The sequence below is a fragment of the Ammospiza nelsoni genome, chromosome 27, assembly GCF_027579445.1.
Source record: "Ammospiza nelsoni isolate bAmmNel1 chromosome 27, bAmmNel1.pri, whole genome shotgun sequence".
Taxonomy (NCBI): domain Eukaryota; kingdom Metazoa; phylum Chordata; class Aves; order Passeriformes; family Passerellidae; genus Ammospiza; species Ammospiza nelsoni.
Window position 1 is genome coordinate 692636 of NC_080659.1, and position 15965 is coordinate 708600.

Sequence of the window (15965 nt, forward strand, 5' to 3'; positions counted from 1 at the left end):
GGGGTCCCCCAGCTCCGGTATCGCCCCTTCCCCTCTCCCCGCCCCAGGGTTCCCCCGTTCCACAGCCCTGGCTCTCACGGGGATCCCCAAAACCAATGTCTCGCCCCATCGGTACCGGGCCATCCCCACATGGACCCCCCGGGACCCTCCTGAGGGGCAATCATGTCTCCTCTCCTCCAGAAAAAGCTCCTCTTAGGGAGCCTGGAGATATCCAGGGCTCGAGTCCAGGATCTGCTGGCTCCACTCTCCTGAAGACCCCTGGCTGGAGATATTTGGGAATTTAGCTATTTCAGTTGAGCTTCTTGTGGGACTTTCAGCAGCCTTGTGTTCCTCATGTTGGAGTGAAGGAACCTTGTCAGTCTCACTGTTATCATTTGCCCCCTTTCCAGCAGTGATTTTAACTGGAAGGACAACAAAATATTTTCTTTACACGGGCCACCCACAACACCTATTTTTCTCATCAGTTCTCCCATAAGTCACTCAGAGGAAGCTGTGTCCAAGTTCCAAGAGTTCTTCCAGAAAGAACCACAACCTCCTTAGGGGAGGGAACAATGCTGTTGTCAAAGGCACTTGGGGTAAAAGAACAGTGCCTAAACTCACTGTGCCAAAATAGTGTCGCAATCTGGTTAAGAAAATTATTAGAGAGATATGCCTCTGCCCCAATTAAGGTGCTAATGACACCAAATCCAAGGGGGATTTTATTGAACAGTAGATGTAAGGCAAAGAGTTGAAAGGAACAGGAAAGGGGGGGAGAGCAAGGGAGTGACAGAGAAAGAGTCCGCCCCTGGAGCAGGGCAAGCATGACATTTTCCCCTGTGTGTGTGGCCTTCCCAGGGTGGGGGCTTTACACCTGAGCCAATTTGGGTAAGGGGGGTGGTGTTCACCCCCCTAGCAGGGATTATCCCACTGTTTCAGGTTGCAATGCAAGATGCAACCAAATGCATGTTTTCAATCCCCCTCTTCATCAACTGCTATAAACAGGCCAGGCAGTGTTCTTTATCTCTTCCATGACTCACCCCTGATAATGCCCTCCAGGGGAGATATCTTCTGTGAATGGGCCATTGAGTGTCACTGCAGGACTGATAAAATTCCATCATCCCATTGTGGGATGCTCCGCCCAGGGGGAGGATCCAAGCACTCCTACCTGGATATAAGCTGAGGTATGAAAGACCAGGAGCAGCTTGCCTACTGGATTCCCAGAGGACAAGAGCTCCATAACCACCACTGGACCTTCAGAGGAAGACCAGACCCTTCTACAGGATCACTGCTTTGACAGAATCACGTTCATTACTCCAACAGGACTGCAGCCACCATTTAATGGGACTGCTGCCAACACCCTGACACACAGGGTGTCAAGTTGTATCCTGACTCTGGGCAGTTTAAGGCAGTGTTTCTGTATCATTGCCTTGATCTGAATTTTCTTATTAAATTGAAAATCTGGTTTAGACCCTCCCCAGGTTTGCTTTAAAACCAGTACAAAAGACAATGTGTGCACCCTTTGTTTTCTTCCCTAAAAAGGATTTCCCATTCCCAAACCTTGACTCAATGGAAGAGGAGGCTGTGAGGAAGAGGAAAGAGCCCTGGGAGACCCAGGCAGGTGAGGTGGAAGTCAGTTCCTATTTCCCCCTCCCTCCTGCTCCGTCTCCCAGCCCAGCACAGCCCCCGGCTGCAGGACAACCCCAGTGCCAACCCCGTCTGGCTGGGGATGCACTGGAGGGATCTCCTTCCCCTTCCCTCTGGCACCGAGGCAAATCCCATCCTCTCCTTGTCCTTCCTCCCCCAGGGAAGGGCCTGAGGTTAGAGACCAGGGAGGAAAAAAACTCCATGGAAAAACCTTGTGAAAGAGCCCATTTTGAACTACTCTAGTGCACAGGAATCCAACAGGGAAGAAAAACCTCAGACATCCCACATGAGGAGGGGCTCCAAACCCAGCCCAGGGTGCTCTGAGGAAGAACAACCTACCCTGTACGAGGAAGGTGGACAGAGCTTCAGCCAGAGCTCAGAGCTGGTGGTCCATGAGCAGCTTCATAATGGGGAGAAGGCCCACAAGTGCTTGGAGTGTGGGAAGAACTTCAGCAGAGCAGCACCCTGATCAGCCACCAGATGATCCACACTGGACAATGGCCCTATGAGTGTGGGGAGTGTGGGAAGGGCTTCAGCCACAGATCCACCCTTGTGACCCACCAATGCATCCACACTGGGGAGAAGCCCTACGAGTGTCCCGAGTGCCAGAAGAGGTTTCAGAGCAGCTCTCATCTCCTCCGCCACCAGTGAATTCACACGGATGTGAGGCCCTTCCTCTGCCCTAACTGTGGGAAGGGCTTCAACCGCAGCTCCCACCTCATCAGCCACCAGCGCATCCACACTGTTGAGAGGCCCTACAAGGGTCCCTGGTGTGGGAAGAGGTTCCAGACCAGCTCCAGTCTACTCCTGCATGAGCGCACTCACACGGATGAGTCCCTTCCACTGCCCTGACTGCGCGAAGGGATTCAAGCACAACTCCACCCTCATCACCCACCGGTGCCTCTATGCTGGGGAGAGGCCCTACGAGTGTCCCCAGTATGGGAAGAGCTTCACCAGCAGCTCTCACTTGACCAGACACCAATGGAGGCACTAGTAAGGGAAGCCCGGGCAATGCTCCAGTTGCAGGAAGAGCTTCATGCACCACTCCAGCTTCATCCCCCATGGGAAGATCCATGTTGGGCAGAGCCCTGGTGACCCACATTCAGTGATCTGTGCTGGGAGGACACCTGGCTGGTTATCCTTTTGGTTTGGACCCAATTTCCTCTTGATTTTTCTTTATCACTTAAAAACACCTGAAATAGGACTAAAAAGAAAGAAATTTATCAAAGATATATAAAGTTCCATCAGTTAACAGTTGCTTTACCAGGAATTTATGGGTTTGGACATATTCTGGAAGATTTGTGGATTCTTTGGGGATTTCAGCAAATGTTCTCCATATCCTTGCACTCCAGAATTCAAGACAGGTATGTCACCTCAAAATGATTCAATCCCATTGAAAACACCTCAATTTTATCCCAAAATTGCTTAATCCATGTAAATACGCCTTATTCTCACCTAAGAAAAACTCAGTCCCATGCCAAATCTACTTGATTCCACAATCTCCAGGGTGAAATGGGATTGGAAGGAGATTGGGAGAAGTGGGATCCAATTTTGAGGGTGTGGGATCGAAATTGTGTATGTCTGGGTGCACGTGGTCTATTTTGATAGTAAATGGAACTTTCAGAACTATTGATTTCTGTCCCTTTCCTTTTCAGTCAGTTCTGGTCTGTTTTTCAGAGTGCCATCTTCTCAGCTTATTGTGTTTGTGTCCTCCTTTCTCTCCTGCCTCTCTTTGCCTGCTCTGTTTCTCTTTCAGTGACTCTCTTGACCCAGGGCAGATCCCACCAAAGACCCTGCCCTGATTTCATTCCCAATCCATGAGCTACAACAACCATGGATGAAGTTATGAAGGCTGGCAGTGTAATGTCACTGTAAGATCTTGCTCCACTTGGCTTTTGGCTCCTTCTTAAGAGCTTTGCCTCCCAGGGGAGGAAAATCTTTTCCTGGCTGGGAACTGGAATTCCAGCCCCTGGGAGTGTGTGCCATGGATCCCAGAGGGGCATTCCCGAGGCTCCCAGGGTGCTGCTCCTGCCATGCCTCCCAAGGAGCTGTGCAGGGCCAGGGCACAAGGTCCAGCAGCTCTGATGGTTCTGCAGTGCCACAAGGGCCCCTGGTTCCATGAGTTTCCCTACTGCCAACAGTGGTTCCTTGGTTCCCATGATGCCCCGCTGGGTCACCATGGACTCCTTGGTTCCATGAAGTTCTGGGGGTGTCTCCATGGTATCCTTGGATCCACAGTGTCACAATGGACACCTGGATCCACATGGTGCTGCTGTGTCACCATGGCCCCTTGGTTGCATGGCACTCCATGGTCACAACTGACTCCTTGCTTCCACGTCACCCCCTCAGTGCAAAAATGGCCCCTTCGTTCCATGAGGAACACAAAAGTTTTGTAGAAACATTGAGCAAATCCTGCTGAACACACCTCGGAATATCTGTTTGCATTCCAAAGAGAGGTTAAAGGTGAGGATGGCACCAGCAGCTTCCATCTGCAACAGAGATCCAGGGAAAGGACAGGGATAGAGAATTCAGCTGGAACACTCAGAGAATTCTGCTTCCAGAGATCATTTCTGCTCACACTGTCCCTTAGAGAAAGGTGACACCATTCCAGGCAGCCTGGACTGAGCAGGTGGTTCCTGAGTGGGGTTTGTTGTTTCGGAAACCTGCTCAGGCTTTTCCATTCTTTCCTTCCCAACAGGAAAACTTCTCCTGGGCCTGTGTGCAGGCAGAGCCCTGATGAGAGCATGGGGGACATGGTGCAATGGGCTGGGACATGGAGCCGCAGAGCTCAGGGGACAAGGTTCTGCTGCAGGGCACAGGGATGTCAGTGCCAGGTGGGCCATGTCAGACATGGTGAGGCTGGGGGTGAGGAGCAGCTTGTCCAAACCGGGTCAGCCCTCAAGGGGCTCATTCTTCTCTGTGCCCAGACCTCCTAAAGAGACATTCAGCATCAAGGTTACCTGGGGAATGCTTCTATCCGCTCTTCTCTGATCTGGAAAATAAAAATACACACTTGGTTAATAAAAATGTCATGAGGTGCACTTTGAAATCTTTCTCCTTAACAGAACAACAAACTGGCTCCAATCAACTGCACAAGCCCTGGACACTTGAAGACCACTGAAGGAAGAGAAAGAGCCCCTGAGGGCTTTCTCTATTTTATTGAGCCCCACAGTGTTTTAGGGGCTGAGTCCAGGACCCTCAGGTGCTGAGAGAAGGCTGAAGAAGCTGCTCAAGGAGTCAGCAGCAAAAGTCCAAGTCCCTTGGAGCATTGCTGGGCCCCACTGAGGGCAGGGAGTGCCAAAGGCTGCCCAGGGCCTGGTGAGAGCAGATCCTTGAGGCCAGGATTGCACAGAGCCCAAGGCTCTGAGCAGGGAACTGCAATGCTGAGCAAGGCCTGGGCTGGTTGGGGGAAGCAGAAAGGCCAAGCCCTGAGCCCAGCCTGGGACAGCAGGGCCTGTCCTTCACAGGTGGCTCGGGGCTGTTTGTGGGCCAGGGGGATGTGAGGGGCAGCAAGGACAAATGTCATAAACCTGTGTGACACTGCAGATCCTCATGGAACCAATGGGCCAGTGGGACACAGTGGGAAGTTGTGGAACCAAGGGGATCATTGTGACACTGTTGGGGCCCATGGAACCAAGGGGCCAGTGGGACACTGTGGGGCCTCATGGAAACAAGAGGCCACTGTGAGCCTGCAGGGCTGGAACACCCCAGAACACTGAAATGCTGGGGGTAACGAAAGGTTCCTTCCCTTGAGTTTGGTGCACAGGAGAAACACCAACCAGATATTCTCAACATGGACAGATGCTAAAGAATACTCTTAATAGCAAGGGACCCACAAAGATCATCAAGTCCAGCTCTTGTGAATGGCCCACTCATGAATTGAACCCACAGCCTTAGTGATACCAGCACCATGCCCTAACCAACTGAGCTAAGAGGTCAAAATTACACAAAATTTTACTGGCAAAATAGAGACAATCAAGGAACTTTGGCAAAGGGTTTAATACAACATCCACTTCAACATAAAACTCTTATCAAAGCATTACCTTCATTTACTTAGCCCATTTAACCTAAAAACATTTACCCTTAAGATGTTAAGTTACCCAAAAATATTCCAGGTAAGTAGTATTAGAAGAAGAAATAGAGAACAGAAAGACAGAAGATCTACAGAAATACACGCACATAGGTGCCAACTGCTGGGGTTCCAGCATTGCCAACAGAGGAACCCCATTAGAAGGCAGGATCCAGACCACAGGTTGGCCTCGTGCTCCGGCTTTTAACCCCCTGGGCCTTCATGGGCCTGCCCCTGGGGTGGGACTGCCAGTCACTTGCCCAGTCAGAGTCAGAGGAGCACCAGCTCTGCCTGTTGTATTATTGATTGGCAGCTCTGCCAATCAGCAGAAAGTTGTAGCATTGTGTGTGTTTTATATGGGTTTATTGTAAAGTTGGTTAATTTTTATAAGTTAAGATTTTTGTTTGACCCTCAGTTACCCCCAAGTTCTCCCTCCTAATGGTTTGTTCCTCCCACCTGTTACCTGTCAATCAAACCTGTCAACCATCCCCTCTATGTCGAGAATCTTTTATGTCAATCATTCCTCACCTAGCATATGATTTTTCTCCCGAGCCTCTTCCCTCCCCTTGGCCCTTCCTATTGGTTTAGTTGTGTCTCTCACTCCTCCCCTGGGCTTTGTTCATTGGTCCCTCATGTCTCCTTCCATTACCCCCTTCCCCTTTTCAAATGCCTCCCTAACGGCTTTTCCCTGACACCGTCACTGGCCCCGCCTGGGTCAAATAAAGCGCCGTGGCATCCACACGCATGTCCACTCCTTCATTCCTTTACCACAGTTCTTCGCAGTCCTGCTCTCGCCTGCATCACCACACCACAGACGGAGCCACTACTGGGGATTCTCATAGAGAACCTGGGAGTGGCAGGACTCGTAGTCTCCACTGGTCACTCCAAGAGCGGCTAACCAACCTGCCAGCTCCAGTGGCCACAGAAGCATGTCTGTGAAAGTTACCACTCCTCCTGCTGTGTGATTGACAGCTCTGCCAGGGCTGGCCTGGGGGCGGGGCTCTGTCCCACCACAAACCAAGGCCCGCCCCAGCCCTGGCCCCACACTGGGGCATTCCGAGCATCCCAAGGTGTCTCGGGACATTGATCTCATCCAGCCTCTGACAGTGACCACGGTGACATCACAGAACCTCATGGAACCATAGGTCAGTTGTGACAATGGAGATCCAAGGAAACTATGGTGAGATTGTGGAATCCAGGAATCATGGAATCAAGGAAACCATTGTGCAAATCATGGGCCCTATGGAAGCAAGAGTCAATGATCAAACTGAGGTTTGATTGTGATTGATTTAAAATAGAAACAAGGAGCCATTGTTTCACAGCAGGTGTGTGTGGGAACAATGGACCCTTGTGACTCTGTTGGGGCTCATGAAACCAAGAAGCCATTGTGACATTGCAAGACTTCATGTAATCAAGGAGAATACAGTATGGGGTGGCAGTATGGGGACCCATGAAATCAAGGAACAAGTCTGCTTGCTTTGGCCTCCTGGGGACTGTCTGACAGGTCCCCCTGAATTTGACATGCCAAGGGCCACTTCTCATCTGGCTGTGAAGCACTGGGGCTCTGGGCTTTCCTTTCTATGGAAAAGAACAGTCTTTCTTGTCTAGGCTCCAATGGCAAAATTAGGATTCAACCTCTAAAATTCCCTATATCCAAGGGTTGCTCCCAAACAAAATCTGCCAATACAATCAATTCTGGCTAGCCTCAGCCTCTTGGGACTGCCTCTCATCTGACCCGGGGCTCAGTTCTTTTCTTCCTATGGAGACCACTTTGACACTGCGGGGCATTTTGAGCAAAAGGGCATTGTTACACTGTAGGAACTTGTGGAACCACGGGGATCATTGTGACACTGCAGAGCACCATGGAGCCAAGGGACCACTGTGACACTGTGGGGCCTCATGGAACGAAGGACATCTTTGTGTCTCTCTTGGGCTACATGGTTCCAAGGGCCCAGTGTGAAGCAGCAGGGCTTTGTGGAACCAAGAGGCCATTGCTGCATTTCAGGGCCTCGTGGAGCCAAAGGGCTCTTGTGATCCTGCGGGGCGCTGTGGATCCATGGAGAGCATTGTGGCATTGCAAGGCCCCATGGAATCATGGAGACCATTGTTACACTGTGGGGCCCCATGGAACCAAAGGAACATTGTGACCCTGCAGGGTCCCATGCTTCCATGAGGCTATTCTCACACTATGGGAAGTTGTGGAATCAAGGGAATCATTGTTGTACTACTGAGCCCCAATGGAACCAAGGGGCAATGGTGACACAGCAAGGCTTCATGGAACCAAAGGCCATTATGACACTGTGGGGCCTTGTGGAACTATGGAGACCATTAAGATCCTTAAGGACTTGTGTAACCAAGGGGCCATTATGACAACTTAGGGCATCATGGAAGCAAGAAAACCATTGTGACACTGCAGGGCCCTGTGGAACCAAGGGAACATGAAATAGGTGTGTCTGCCTTGGTTTCCCTGGGGTCACCTGACAGGTTTGGCTGACCTTGGAATATGGAAGGCCACTCCCATCTACCCCTGAAACACTGGGGCTCTGGGCTCTTCATTTTATGGAAAAGAACTGTCCATTTTTTCCAGGTATCCACGGCCAAAATTATTATTCCACCTCCAAATTTCTGTGTATCCAAGTATTCCTGCCAGACAAGTTGCCAGGACAGACAGGTCTGGCTGGTCTTTGACTCCTGAGGGGCAGCACTCACCTGTTTTCCAAACACTGGAAAGGGCTCTCTGCTTTTCTTTTTATGAAGAAACCCCCATCCCTCTTCTCCAGACACAAATGTTTTAAATTAGGACTCCACATTCATAATTTAAAAAATCCAAGAGTTGCTCCAAGCAAACCTGCCAGGACAGACAGGTCTTGCCTTGGCCTCCGGTGGCTGCTGTTCATCAGCTCCTGAAACATGAGGGCTCTGTGGTTTCCTTCCTATGGAGACCAATGGGACATTTGGGAGCCTTGTGAAATGAAGGGGCCGTTGTGACACTGCAGAGCACCATGGATCCAAGGCACCATTGTGACACTGTAGAGCCTCGTGGAACCCACGACATCTTTGTGGCTCTCTTGGGCCACATAGTCCCAAAGGACCAGAGCAAACCAGCAGTGTGGGAGTTGGCCCGGCTGTAACTCAGAGTCAGCCAGATTTTACCCTGGTAGAACTGGCGCAAGTTTCAAGCCCTGGGAATAATTTCTTTAACTTAGGGTGAGTTAGAGAGTTCCCCCATGAGCCTTTAGTGTTGTTATGCTAAGTTGTCCAAGTTCTCCTCCCCTACTGGTTACTTGTGTCCCCTATATGGTTATTGTTTTAGAGTGTTCTACCCTCAAGTGTATATATTGTTGCTTCGCCTTTACCTCAAGTCTTTGAATCCCACCCCTCAGACTGTGTTCAACTTTTCCATGTTAATTGTTTTTCACCCTGTTACTAAAGTTCTTTTTGAGCAACTCCATTGATCCTGCTTGTTGGGGGGTAGGACGGTTGGGATGGATGGAGATGAGAGATTTCTGAAGCCAGGTCTTGGAACTTGGGGTTTGTTGCAATGGGTGTGGCAGCACGAGCCTTGTTTGGAACTGTCAGCCACAGCTCAGAGCAGGCCCGAAAGAGAAGCTCAAAAGAGGTGCCCAAAATGGATGCCCAAAAGAGGAGGGGAGTTCCTGTTACAATACAATAAATCTTCTTCTGTGCTGCATATTCTAATTTTCACTAAACAATATAATACAAGATACAAACCTTATAGCATTTACAAACAGCCTATTAGAATCATTACATAACCATACGGTGTTACATTTTAAACCATAAAAACTACTCTTTGGACATCTTCTGCCAAACTAGTAGGGTCTTCTCTGACCTTTGGACCTGTCTGCAAGCAGGAGGTATTTTTTCATCAAAAGAAGATTACCTTCAGCTGGCCATACTATTGTTTTCCATTTGTTCAGTAACTAAGGCTTGGTATCTCAAAGCTTGCTTTCATTTCAATCTCGCTTATAGTTTCCATATTCTCAAATTCTTTTGCCAGGCAATCATATTTATAAGGCTTTCCTGTTTCCTCTTCCCCAGCATCTGCTTCTTTTCATTTTCACCACCCTTGCCCTGAAGTTGGGGAACCAGAATGGTTTGTCACAGCCAACCTCATTGAGACCCTTGGCGACCGAACCTTGAGACCCTGATATTCAGTCATGTCAGCTGAGGTAAGCTGATGGATAGGCCAGCGCTCCCCGGGATTTTTGATTGTACTGGGCCTGAAGATTCATCATTGCTTCGAGGGACCTTGGCCAGGATCCACAGGGACAACAACAGTCTCACCTGCGTAGGATTGCAGGTGGGTTTGGGGAAATGCAGGAAAATTATCACCCATTTTGCCACTGTGTTTTTACAATATGCATCCACATCCCATAATTGATTTGAAGTGTTCCAGTGGCTGTTCCACCTGAGGCGGAGAAAGAGAAAAATGGACAGCCGGATTCCCAAAGTAGAAAGGAGCATACAGGGATGTTTTAAGTTAATTCTCACGGATCATGCCCAAATATATTCAAAGAACAAATTAAAATCAATTGTGAAGTGGATTATTAAAATTTTTCCAGATGCCCTTGAGCCTGACCATCCTCCCTCCATCTTGGGTCCTCCACTTCCTGCTACCACAACCTTCTCTTCTGCCCTGAATGAACCTCCAGACTCCACCCCCAGAACTGTGGGTCATGCCCCACTGTCAATTATTCCAGCTCCACCCTGGGCCATGACTCCAGAAGGCCAGCCTGGAAGTCTGCTATCCTAGATCAAGGCCCTTCCTCCCCAACACCTGACAAAATGGCAGTGCCCTTTGCCTCTGCCTCCAGCAACAATATAACCCCAGGATCAAAGATACTAAGCCCCACTGTCACACTACTTCTAATCTGAATGTTTCTGCTCTGAGTTATCTTCCTCCCCAGAGGACAGTTTGGACTCTTCAGAGCCACCTCACCCCTCAACCCCAGAAGATCTCTGGGAAAAGAAGAAGACTGGCAAATAGTCTCAAAATTCCTCATTGCCCTGGTATGTTATGAAAGTAGGGGGCAGAATCCCACCTGTCAGCCATTGGTTTACAAGGAAATCAAGGATCTGTGTAGGGCAGTTAAAGACCATAGAAAAGACTTACCTTGTTTTAATGGACAAATGAGGGCCATGTTTACAGCACATCTTAACTCCCTATGATTTAAAATATATTATGATATGACCATGTTCTTGTCACCTACAGAATACACCCTGTGGGAAGGGAGACGGAAGTGTTTACTAAATCAATTAATAGCAGACTATGCTAATAATGAGGCAAGGGTAGAATTGACAATCAACCATCTAGCTGGAGAAGGACAACACAGCCAACCAGATGATCAAGCAGCAAGTATCCTCGGAGAAGTATTGGATGGTATCAAAGAGATGGCTTTGCAAGCTTTAATCCAGGTATTGGATGGTAGCATCCCCAGTGTGGACTACCTTGGGTAGCTGCAGCTAAAGCTTTAGGACAATTAGACCATCTTGGGTGCCTGTTAAGTAAGCAAACCAATGCTACCTCCCTCACCCTGCTCTCAGACATAGAGGCCATCAGACATGCCACCGTGCAGAACAGCGATAAAGTTTTTACTCTGGGCACATGGGCATGGCTGTGTAGACTCTGAGGGCATGTGTTGCATGAACATCTCCAGCCGCAGCAAGTCAATCCACAAGAGCATTCAGGCACTGAAGAAAGGGTTCAAGAAGCTTCAAGTGGAAAACAAAGGCTCATTCAATAACCTCTTCCAATGCAAGGGACTAAAGGGTTGGATGATGTCTAGCTAAAACAGGACATTTAACTCTCTTAGCGGTTGTTCCTGTATTGTTAATTTTCCCATCTTTGATTGGATGCTTTTTGAAAGTCTTAAAAAATTCTTTCAGTTTCATCTTTGTTGTAAAACAGAAAAGGGGAAGATGGTACCCAACACAGGCTCCTCATGGACTCCTTGGAGGAGAGAATTGGAGGCCAGGAAGGCACAAAAACTTCTTAGAGACTCAGTGTGGGAAGGAAAATCCTTAAAAGTACCTAAAAGTATTCCTAACTCCATAAACTACCTTAAAAAGCTTGAGTATCTCAAGGCATTAATGAGCCCCACTGAGTGTCAGTACAAAGCTCTCCAGGGACTTGTTAAAGCAGATAATTGGGGCCACGATTGCACAAACCTCTCACAGAGTCTGTATCAAAAGGGAAGCACCAAGTACCTTAAAATAATTGAAGTAACTTGAAGCATTAATGAGCCTCACTGTATGTTGTTACTAACAAAGCCTCTCCAGGGACTAATTAAAACAGATAATTGGAGGTCTAGGATTGCACAAAGCTCTCAGAGACTCCAAGGCAAAAGCCAAACCCAAAGTCCTTTCAAAAATCTACAGTCCCTGGGAGAATTAAGGAGCCCCCGGGGCCATTCCTGAGCAAGGCTCCCCAGGGACTCCTTCCAGCAGATCCTTGAGGCCACTGGGATGTGGGCTAGGGTGGATGCTGAGGGCAGGACAAGGGGCTGACAGTGCCCAGCCTGGCTGGGGCTGCGCCAGGAGGCCCCAGGGCCTCAGGACAAGGTGTCTCCTCCCAGCCCTTGGTGGCACAGACCCTGCTGTGCCCCAGGGCACCAAGACTCAGCTTCTCTTTGTCCTCACCTGTCATCACTGCCTCAGGTTCTCTGCTCTGCCTGGGGCCTGGGGACACTTTCTCAGTCGTGTCCCTCAGTGGGACCCACTAAAAGTCCAAGAAACTTTGGAGTTGGATTCTGCCTTGGAGTTCTGGAGAGGTTTCTCCAGCTCCCTCTCAGGGACTGATGTTCAGAGCCTGAGCACAAAGCCCCAGAGGCTCATTAAAGTCCTTGTGCTGTGTCTGTGCTGCTGAGCTGGGCTGGGCTCCTGGCACAGAGGCAGCTCCTGGTAACCAAGAAGAGCTTCAAAAGCACATTGCTCTTGATGAGCAGCTCTTCTGCCAGCCCAGCAGGGCTCGGGCACTGCCTGCATCCACCCCCAGCACAGCACAGAGGGACAGAGAGCTTCAATCAGTCAGGGCTGGGAAGGTGCTGAGAAGTGCCTGGGGCAGAATCACTGCTAGCCCTTGGCACAGGAACCTCTGGCTGCAGGACAATGCAGCTGCAGCTCCTGGAGCCATCTCCTAAAGCTGGAACATCCCAATGCCTTCAGACCCTGTGAGTACATTCTCTGATTGTCTCTTGTGCAGAGCAGCCGGGGGTGCCCACGGCTGTCCTGCAGAGCAGGGTCCTGCAGCCCAGGGTGCTGTGCTGGGGCAGGGACTCTGCTGCCTGCCAGGGACAGCTCTCAGCCAGCCCTGGCAGCTGCTCCCAGCACTGGGGGACAAGATCTGGGTGGGAGGAGACAGCTGGTAAGGCTTGGAAGTGTTCTTCTTGTGTGGGGAGGATGCTGCATTGTTCAGGACTGCTTCCAGGATGGCATTTAATGCCAGAACAAATAGATTATACAGGGAGCACAGCAAGGCAGGGGCTGCATGAAAGGGAATTTCCTGCTTTTTGAATATACTGTTCTGGGTTGCCTGGATAGGAAAGTGCACATAGATATTCATCTCTCAGTTCAGGTTGAGAAAAAAAAACCAAAAAACCCCCCAAAATTCCCTCAGATGTTAATAAACCAGGCAATTACATATCACCTTGCAGGGCCCCTTAGAGGCAGCATTAGTGTTGCTTTCCCAGTCTCCTCAGGGTTCCTGTGATGTTGCCATCAGAGCCTGCAGAGCCAGAGCTGCCACTGGGCGGTGCCTGAGCTGGGAGGGGTCTGCAGGGCAGAGCTGAGCCCCCAGGGCTGGGCTGGGCTCTGGCAGCACTGGCAGGGCCCAGCCCTGGGCACAGGCAAGCAGCTGCTGGCAGGGACAGCTCCAGGCAGCAGAGCCCTGGACAGGCAGTGGGTGGAAAGTGACCCCAGGTTGTGCGGGGATATTTAAAGTCCTCTCCTAAACCCAACTATTCCATGATTACTTTTTTACAGATCCCCATGCCAAGGCACAGCAAATATCCAACAGCAGCTCCATCAGGTTCTTTCTCCTGCTGGCATTGGCAGACACACGGCAGCTGCAGCTCCTGCACTTCTGCCTCTTGCTGGGCATCTCCCTGGCTGCCCTCCTGGGCAACGGCCTCATCATCAGTGCTGTAGCCTGTGGCCACCACCTGCACACGCCCATGTTCTTCTTCCTGCTCAACCTGGCCTTCAGTGACCTGGGCATGATCTGCACCACTGTCCCCAAAGCCATGCACAATTCCCTCTGGGACACCAGAACCATCTCCTACTCAGGATGTGCTGTACAGCTGTTTTTCTGTCTCTTCTTCATCTCAGCAGAGGTTTCCCTCCTGACCATCATGTGCTATGGCCGCTACGTGTCCATCTGCAAACCCCTGCACTACGGGACCCTCCTGGGCAGCAGAGCTTGTGCCCACATGGCAGCAGCTGCCTGGGCCAGTGCCTTTCTCTATTCGCTGCTGCACACGGCCAATACATTTTCCCTGCCCCTGTGCCTTGGCAATGCCGTGGGCCAGTTCTTCTGTGAAATCCCCCAGATCCTCAAGCTCTCCTGCTACAAATCCTACCTCAGGGAATTTGGGCTTCTTGCTGTTAGCGGTTGTTTGGTGTTTGGTTGTTTTGTGTTCATTGTTTTCTCCTATGTGCAGATCTTCAGGGCTGTGCTGAGGATCCCCTCTGAGCAGGGACGGCACAAATCCTTTTCCACCTGCCTCCCTCACCTGGCCGTGCTCTCCCTGTTCCTCAGCACTGGTACATTAACTTACCTGATGCCTCTCTCCATGTCCTCCCCATCCCTGGATCTGGCCCTATCAGTTCTGTACTCGGTGGTGCCTCCTGCCCTGAACCCCCTCATCTACAGCCTGAGGAACTGGGAGCTCAAGGCTGCAGTGTGGACACTGATGACTGGATGGTTTCAGAAATATTAAACTGCTAGCCAGTTTCTGCCAATCACTTGTAATGAAAGTCACCTTTGATACTTCTTGTTTGTTTGGTTGTGAGTTTTTTCTTTTCTTTTACTGTTTTCATATGGTCCACAAGGACATGTCATTTGTCACCCTGGTTTTCTAAGATTTTCTAAGCCTTCTGATGTTGACATTTTTGTAGTGAACTTTCCCACACACTTTCTGTAAATAACTCATTGTTTTTCATTCCTTTGTGGAGGAGGAGAGAGTTGATGGACTGTTGGTTTGACCTGTGGCATTGCAGAGGTGTCACTGACACCTTCCAATCCACTGTCACTCTTGTAAAACTATAAATAGTGGAGTCAGAGAATAAAACTTCCCTTTTTTCCCTTCACCTGAAAGCGGTGTGTGCCTGTGTCCTTTCATGTCGGTCGGCGACATCTGGTGACTGCCGAAGTGTATTGCAGCCTAGGCTGAGAAAAGGACAGCGCGTTGTGGTGAGATTTCCCCCCCCCTCCTTTTTGTGCTTTGCCTGCTGTTTTCGGGCAATGGAAACCTCTGTGGTTTTCCAGGATGATTCCCTCATTTTGGATCTCTGGAGGGAGGTCCTGCAGTTGAAACAGGTGTCCGTTTCCTGGGATGGTTTGGAGAGATTGATTCTGTGGGCCCGAGAGCGAGGGTTTTTTCGGACCCTGTGAAGGCGTTCGATAGGCAGGAGTGGTCTCTCCTGGGGATCCACCTCATGGAGGCCCTCTTTGATGATTGTACGGTAGATGTGGGATCGCTGCTGTTGCAGTGGAAGAAATGTGAGGAGCTTTGGCGGGGGTCTGGTTCTTGTACCCCTCGGAGTTCCCAGGGAAGCCCTTCTACCTCGGATGTAGATGAGGAGGAGATTGAGCTCCTGTGTGATGTGGAGTTCCCTTCCCCGCCCCACAACGGTGTGCCGGGGAGTGGCCATTATCCACCTGGAGTGGATTGGGCTCACAGCCAGCTGGTCCCGGGGGCTCTCTGGATTTGGCGGGCCGTCCTCGCCCTGCCTCGCCCTGTGCGGGTGGCGGGGCGGGGGACGGGTTGCCCTCTCTGTGTGCCTTCCGGGCCTTTAAGGGTCAGCCTCCGCCCCAACTTGAGGCTGCTGTGGTGACGACCTTTTGTCCGAACTGCGGTGTGTCCACCACGTTCCCCCTGAGCGAGGTGGGGGTGGGCTCTCCTGCCCTCGAGTCAGGTTCCTCAGCGGGGGGAGCGATTTCGCCTTCCTCCGGGTCTGAGCAGCCTGCTGGGCATGCGCAGTCGGTGGACATAGTCGGGGACGGGACGTTGCCCGTCTCTGGGTCTGCGCAGCC

General features: G+C 50.6%; 1 protein-coding gene across 1 annotated transcript; it reads left to right on the forward strand.

Annotated features, from left to right (window-relative positions):
• Nucleotides 1–1545: 1545 nt before the first annotated feature.
• Nucleotides 1546–15728, forward strand: LOC132084730 (olfactory receptor 14I1-like). The gene is made up of 6 exons (XM_059489985.1): nucleotides 1546–1597; nucleotides 1650–1693; nucleotides 1874–2060; nucleotides 13694–14473; nucleotides 15399–15563; nucleotides 15613–15728. Exons 1-6 carry the CDS (start codon nucleotides 1546–1548, stop codon nucleotides 15726–15728), a joined length of 1344 nt encoding a protein of 447 aa, XP_059345968.1.
• Nucleotides 15729–15965: the final 237 nt, after the last annotated feature.

What these genes read in the sequence shown, in the direction of transcription:
- LOC132084730 (XM_059489985.1), top strand. Translation starts at nt 1,546, where the DNA reads ATGGAAGAGGAGGCTGTGAGGAAGAGGAAAGAGCCCTGGGAGACCCAG. An exon ending in ACAACCCCAGTGCCAACCCC is followed by an intron (nt 1,694 to 1,873) that starts GTCTGGCTGGGG and finishes TCTAGTGCACAG; the next exon opens with GAATCCAACAGGGAAGAAAA. An exon ending in CTCCCTGTTCCTCAGCACTG is followed by an intron (nt 14,474 to 15,398) that starts GTACATTAACTT and finishes ATTGTACGGTAG; the next exon opens with ATGTGGGATCGCTGCTGTTG.